The 7,547-nt window shown below is 34.0% G+C and overlaps 1 protein-coding gene across 1 annotated transcript in view; it reads left to right on the plus strand.

Annotated features, from left to right (window-relative positions):
* Nucleotides 1-5,847, plus strand: part of LOC128983110 (uncharacterized) — a 28,425-nt gene extending 22,578 nt beyond the window's left edge. The window contains exons 2-3 of the mRNA XM_054402273.1: nucleotides 3,767-3,958; nucleotides 5,537-5,847. Coding sequence (XP_054258248.1) covers nucleotides 3,768-3,958; nucleotides 5,537-5,696 — 351 coding nt within the window. The 5' untranslated portion in view covers nucleotide 3,767 and the 3' untranslated portion in view covers nucleotides 5,697-5,847. The remainder of the gene's footprint in view (nucleotides 1-3,766; nucleotides 3,959-5,536) is intronic.
* The last annotated feature ends 1,700 nt before the right edge of the window (nucleotides 5,848-7,547 follow it).

Here is a 7,547-nt window from a genome sequence, read left to right on the forward strand (position 1 = left end):
GAACTTGATTATTTTGGTTGTTGGAAACCTAACATGGTTTTTATCCAGCAAGCTTTTAAAGCCAAAATACGAAACATTTTATGCACCTCAAAGAAGTACAGTAGGTAATGCGTAAATCTTAAGGTTATAAAAAAATATATTCGCACAATAATAATAAATTATACATTTTTTGTTATATTTAAAATGTTAGTTTTAACATGAGAATATTCCCCTGGTAGGTTATATATGTATTTCCGAAGTCTAAATTGTCATCAAAACTTTGCTCACAATGTTTGTATAAAAACCGTTACCTCAGTGTTCACGAAACAAAGACATGTTTGATGTAAGTCTCTAAGTGAACTGAAACATTGTTTTAAATTTGAACACAATAAGCAGGAAGTGCTCTTCGTCGTTTATAACAGGGAGATAATACAGAGAAATTGAAACGCTCGAGCAGCATACGGGAAAGAAATATCGAAGATTGCATCTAGTAATGAATTGAAAGGCTCCATGTCCCTCTCGATAAGTGAGAAACATTCGAACGAGAGGCACGATCAACAGTTTTCTGTCTGCACCTGAGTCTGTCCTCAACCGATATTCCTCCCACATCCACCTACGGCTTTTTATGTTGTTAGTATGTTACAGTAATGTAACACACTGTATATGTAAGGTGATCCAGTTAAAGATTATACAGTTTAAAAGTTTAATAATACGTAGTGCAATTATAGGTATTTATTAGACTCTGGCATTGAACGTGAAACAATTATCAAAATTACCACCGTACCCTAAATACTTAAGCACTTTTGGTGAAATATTTAATGTATTTTTGGTAATTTTTTGGAATTTGGTGGATAAATATGTTAATCTTTCCCTTTAGTTTCGAATAGAGTTGAGCATTTTTGCATAAACTTGCCTCAAGTAACTCCCAAGGAAACAATCTAGTGATTTGAGGCCACATGATTTTGCTGGCCGATGTTGATGGTTAAAACGAGAGATCAAACGTTTAAATTACCGTATATTTGAAACCGAAAGTCGTATAAATTGGCACCACCACCCGAATCTTTAAACTGTTTCAAAAAATATCACTTATCGTCTCCCCATAACGTCATTATATTGATTTTAACTGCATTACCCAGAGTATTTAGGAAAATAAGGGGAATTACCCGAAAGTTTTCCAACATTTTCTTCCATCGAATAACGCACCGTAATAACAAATGTTATTAAACAACAATGTCCAAAATATCAAATTTTTAATTAGCATTAGAAAACACTGCTACCAACTTCAAACTAATTGGACCTAATTTAATCACCATCCATATATTGATTGAACATAGCTTACACTCGCTAGACAGTATAGCGGAAACCCATATAGAGCTGTGTTTTTAGCCAACCACTAGGTTACATTATTACAATTAGATAATATGTAAAAGATCGCTGCATCAATTATGCATAGTCAAATAAATTAACTTGTACCTTGTACTAAAAAGTCTACATTTACACTTTAATTACAACCGATCAATACGTGTGCCGTTAACTTGTCATTATAGATTTCATATTGTTGTTTTAAATGCCTATGTATGTGTGGTTAACTAATTTACTTTTCGTGATTATAGAATTCACGTGAAGCGACAAGACGCCCATTTGAGACAAAACTAGTTTCCATAAAAACGTCACCAAGTACACTAATTGTTTAATGTGTTGGTGCCAAAAAACTCAAGAAAATATGTTACATATACTTTAGGGGATATATACGAAGTGAATTGTGCAACTTGAATTGACACTGCATAAAAGAATTGCTCATGAATCTGAAATAACCTACAATAGTAAACAATTATCATTATCGTTTAAAGAAAATACAACTATGAATTAGGAGAACGAATAAATTACTCGTAAGAAGATTTGGTTTCGTTTTATCAGCAACCTTCATTGACGTAAATTTTGTAAATGAAATTAAAATCCTTGATTTCAACAGGCAAAGTTAGGGCCACATGGCCCTCTCTTACACTTAACCTGCATAAAAATTATAAAATATAATACAAAATATAGAAAACATTATTTTTATTATTACTTTTATTTGTACATCGTGTGTCAAAGTCACTGACGTTGTATGTTGTGTTAAGTGAAACGAGTCTTATAACTTACGCTCTCGAAAAACATTATAGATTACCTCATTTTTAATGATAGCTCAGAGTAATAATACATAATAATGTATATTATTATTATTATTATACTAAAAAACTTCTTGATCAGCATTGTACGTATTAAATTTACGGAAAGTAAATAAAAGAAACGTCTATTCGCCTATTGGGTCTGATGATGATTGGAGTTTCCAATCGAAATCGATCACCACTTACCATCTTTTTTGTATACTTACCGTCTTGTGAGTAACAGTATAAGCGTAAATCTATGTTTTAAGTGTTATAAGACGTTTCTTTTATTTACTTTCCGTATTATACATTATGTATTATTACTATGAGATTATAGCAATGAGCTTAGAACCCGTTTGTCTTTCAGGGACATTCAGTACATCGAAAACGCCGAGAAATGAACCGCTTAAGCTCTCTTCGTTATCAGAGAACAACAAAAGAATGCCTAGTCCTATTAGATCGTGTTAGTGTGTATGGGTTATGTTTAGCTATGTTGTTTACCGTATCCAGCTGGGTTTGGTTGACCGTCGCAATTGTTAGCTTCTCAGACGAGAGTTACGTCATCAACAATGATTCATTGTTACTTTAGAAGCACGGTCTATTCATTGTAATCGTTGCTGATATAAATATTTTGTAGCAAGTTTACAGTCCTTGATGTTTTGTTTGTAATATTTTCCCAAAGGAAGAGTTGCTCGTATTTCTAAACACATCCAAACAAATGGACAAACAATTAATGTATGAGATGTAAATAGAACTGTCTGGAACATTTGTGCTGTCCCTATAGCCTAGGAAATAAGCTATTACCAAAAACCGTGCTCTGGACCTTTGGGACCGATTTATTGTTTCGTTTTTAAGTCCACAGAGTGTAAAAACACTACATAGTATTAGTTCATATTCACGTATAAATACATGTCTGTTAACACGATAATTCGAGTAAAAATGCTCCGATTTCGATGAAATTTTGTAGAAACGCGTAAAACTACGTTTATTTTAGCAAGTTTACGAAACACCCTGATCCGACTATGGGAACGGGATTTTACGGACTTTAAATTTGAATTGCCAAATTTATTTATTTCATTCTAAGCTATTAATATTTGGCAAAAAAAACTTTTTACCTTCCCTGTAGTAACAAACCTAAGCACTCGTTAACCTAATATTATTTAAAATTATATTTATGTAAAATTCTTTTAGTCCCATAGTCCAAAGATTTTACCATAACTGGGTTTTAAACATTTTGAATTGGCACACCTGGGGCATGTTTCATAATAAACTACAAACTATTATTAGTAAATCAGATGATCGCCGGATGCAAACCTAATGGAACTTGTAGTTTATTATGAAACAGGAATTTGTTTTTGATAATAAAAACAAAGTTTCTCTCTGGTTTAATTTTAAATAGTAAAATGTTATTCAACTCAGCTAAATTTAAATCTGTTGTCTGTTTCTAATCACATGGCCTGATTAATTGTAAATGGTTTACATTAATATTTATTTAGCCTACATTGTTGCTATTTAGGTATTGTTATGCTCAGGTATTAATCCTTTTCCGACTTTTGGCAGTGGTAAAGAATGTTGTTAGATTTTAGTGAATCTTGAATCTTTCCTGATGCTGTAGACTTAGTTTCGGTGTTATTTTGCAGGATGCTGTGGACCGTAAACGTTGCATTGGCAGGATGGCTGTGCCTGCTAGTCCTAGCAGCACCTTGCTGCTGCGAACCCCTAGGAGGCCCTGACCCCAGGCTGGCGCGTCCCAAGTCCTTTGCCTCCCCAGACGACCTGCGCCTCTACCTCGATCAGCTCGGCCAGTACTTTGCTGTTGTCGGAAGACCAAGGTATCAATAATTTAGTCTTCTACAAAAGTAGATTGTTATCAGTCATAGTTCCAAGAGTATAGGTTTACTTTTCTCATAACTTATAGTCACTCCTGTTGCTCATACTATTACACAGGAACTGGTATTGTAGGCCCTTGAGGTTCTCAAAATGTTAAGCTGTGCCTTTACCTAATTGGAATCTTTCTTCATTAAACCACAAACAAGACCTACAAGTTGACTGATAGTGAGCAAAATTTCATCAAAGATTGGCATTTCAAGGTTTGGTCCATTGATAGAAAAGCAAAATTCATCTTGTTTATTAGTTAAGAAATTTCCTCAATACCTGCATTAAACTATCAAGTAAAGAATATTATTTAAGTGAAATTAATTATTCCAAATGCCACAAGATGATTGGCACTATAAAACTTTATTGTGATCGTGATTCTTGCCATGTTCAGTTGTAGTTGATAGAGTGAATAAGCTAGTTTGTGGAGTCATTAAATCTCACCCTAAGCCCAGGGGCGTCATTTGGGGAGGGGCGGGGGGGGGCATTTGCCCCCTTCTGGATCCTGGGCTAGAGAAAAAAATATGCTGTACTAGCCAATAAACAATTATTTTCTCCTGTCAAATCCAAAAAAGCACAGCAGACAAAAATCTGTATATTCTTGTACAGTAATTTGAAACAAAAATTATTATTGTTTTATTGTCTTAGATAGCACATTTTGAGTTTACATAAATTAGTAGTTTTGTTATTCATTTACTTTTTCTGTTTGGTGCTGGACAGTATAAATAAAAATTCAGATTTTTTAGAAGCATTGCTTTGTCATTTACTTTTATGAATTATTCAAGCATTAAAATTATACATGTGTATAAATTTTACGTAATTTTTTAACATTGTAGACTACCAATTTAATATAGTTAAATAGAACCTTTTGTACTTTTGTGTCAAATTATTTTATTGGTGATAAAATTTGATTTGCTTTTAAGTTCTTAAATACTTGTATTTTATTTAAAAATCAAAATAAACTGTTAAAAACTATAGGCTATGAACAACCATGTTCATTGCTAAATGTTGTACAAGAGAAATTGGTCATGCATCTAGTAACAAACATAATATTAATACATCATGGAACTATTGATCACGTTTCATAGACGACTAACTTACCAACATAAAATTATTGTGTTTCTGTCCGTTTTCAATAATTCTTAGTTTGATTAATTTTCTTTCTAAATTTAAATAAATTTTACTCATAATTTTTTTTTTATTTGAAGTGTTTTTGACAGTTAAAATAAGCTTAAACCCCTCTTTTTTTGTTTCAAAACTGCAAAATTTCCCCCGGACCCCCCTTTGTTGCTGGGGGGTATTCCATACTCCCCGGTTTTTGCCCCCCCCCCCAAGGATTTGGTGAAATGACGCCACTGCCTAAGCCCCAACAACCCCCACGACACGATACTGTTCACACATTGTGGACCAAATTACTATGAAAATTTGCTGTTATAAAAATGTTCAGCATTCCACCCTGTAAACACATTAATTTGGCTCACATGACAATACGATGATCAGGAAGAGTTGAATTTTAACAAGTTTAAACATTTCAGATTCGGCAAGAGGACGTCTTCGGCATCAAGGGATACGTCTGTGGGCTCAGGGATCCCAAGCTACTCAAACTATGCAGCTCCTGCCCAGAAGACGTTACAAGCAGACTCACCAGATGTTTACGACATCTTTCAGTATTACCAACCTCGTCAGCAAGAGTAGACTGTCAATCACCTGTTTTGTTTTGTTGTTTCCTTTTATACAGTAATGTCCGTGTAGTGTTTGTGAAATGAGACTTACTTGACTGAGTGAACTTAGATATCACCCATTGTACAATTTGAAAATAAGTAAATACTTAAGGTTCTCTTGGTAAGTTGTGTTTCCCTCGCCTTCTCTGAAATTGTATATTTTTAACAAGCTATCACTTCTATAGGGTTTTAAATGAAGAAGATGCTTTGAATTCATCTAATGAGGACATGACACACATTGGTGAACTAAAAGGTCAAATTGTATCAAGGGTGTCTAAGAAAGTGGATATCTGTCATGTATTGAGCCTTTTCAATAGACCAAACATTTTGAAGTAAAACTACAGATGCATGTTTTGTTGTTGAGCAAAGGGATGCAAATTATAACACACAAAAACTAATAAAAATTAATATGAATACGTGTTGTATCACTTCTTAACCAAGCTTATGTGAGTTATATGTTGTTTGTTCCTATGGAAAACATAGAGGATGGATTTTCCTTATAAATGAGAATGAATATAATTAACTGTACAAATTGGTAGAAAAGTTAGAAGAATCATAGCAAACATTTATAACACAACAAGACCGTTAAATTTGAAGACAAGTATGACAAAAATAGATACAAATGGTCACGTAAGTCTACAGACAAATTATATTTCCAATCTATTGATTTTTTAGATCATAAAATATTCAAAAACAATAATTCACTAGTATCCTAAATTATTCAACCCACTTATTTTTTACTTTTAGCTTATTACATCTATTTGTAAACCAGGGTTCTAAAACATGAGTCTTGTTCTAATTACGATTACAGAGCGCCAACAAAAGAGTGTATATGTTTCATGTGAGACCATCTTGTTATTCTGGGTGGCAGCTCCCGGCCTCCGTATAGAGAGGGTGTCACATTTAGGAGGTAGTCTGCAGCTACCACTACTTCTGTGCTCTTGATTGGCAGTTAGTTCACAAAAAGACAGTGATAGAAATTAAAACCAATAATGCAGCAGCATTCAGGTTTGCACACAGAAGTAAGGGCCAGAGGAAACACTCAATGGTTGACCTGAGTGGTGTCCATCACTAGCCGCTGGGGTCTACGGCAAAGTCCAACACCACCCTCCTCACCCTCATGTACTACTGCACAACGCTTATGGTAAAGGAAGACGCTGTGCCCTGAGCAATAGGTCCAGTACAGTGCTTGGTGCTTGGGCTCTTGCTCGTCACAAGTATATTTTTCAGCAAACATACTAGAGCAGAAGGTGCATGGTTGGTCGTCCTGCAAGTTTTCTCTATACCTTACCTCTGTGAGAATAGTGAAGTGGCTGAGAATGAGTGAGAAATATTTGTCAAAGTTAGACAATCTTATAGGGTAGAACAGTAGAATATGAATTCTGTATCAACATGGCTTGAGATTTTCTCTGCTGTTCTATTAATATATTTAGCCTAGCTAGATATGAGTAGCAAATACGCAAGGATGTGATAAAGTAGGTTCTGGTGAATTAAAATCACAGGCTGTATATTTGTAGATAGGATCTTAGAGGTCATAATGAACTTATAACACTAGAATTAGAAACATTATGTGCATTAAAATAGTTAACTTTTTTGCTGGATGAATTAGAAGATTATTAATTATTTTTCATTTCAATAATATTATAAAACCTTTTGTCATATAACGACTCACAGTTATTTTATTACAGTGGAATCACGCTTATCCAACCTAAACTGGTTACGGCAAAGTCTGATAACTCCGACACTCAAAAACCATCGTAAACATTTTAGAAATCATCAAATTAAGTTTTCCCTCTATTGAACTTATTCAAGGCTTTGAGATTGT

The sequence above is a fragment of the Macrosteles quadrilineatus genome, unplaced genomic scaffold (assembly GCF_028750875.1).
Source record: "Macrosteles quadrilineatus isolate MER2022 unplaced genomic scaffold, UCM_ALF_1.0 Scaffold_1__1_contigs__length_201487025, whole genome shotgun sequence".
NCBI lineage: Eukaryota > Metazoa > Arthropoda > Insecta > Hemiptera > Cicadellidae > Macrosteles > Macrosteles quadrilineatus.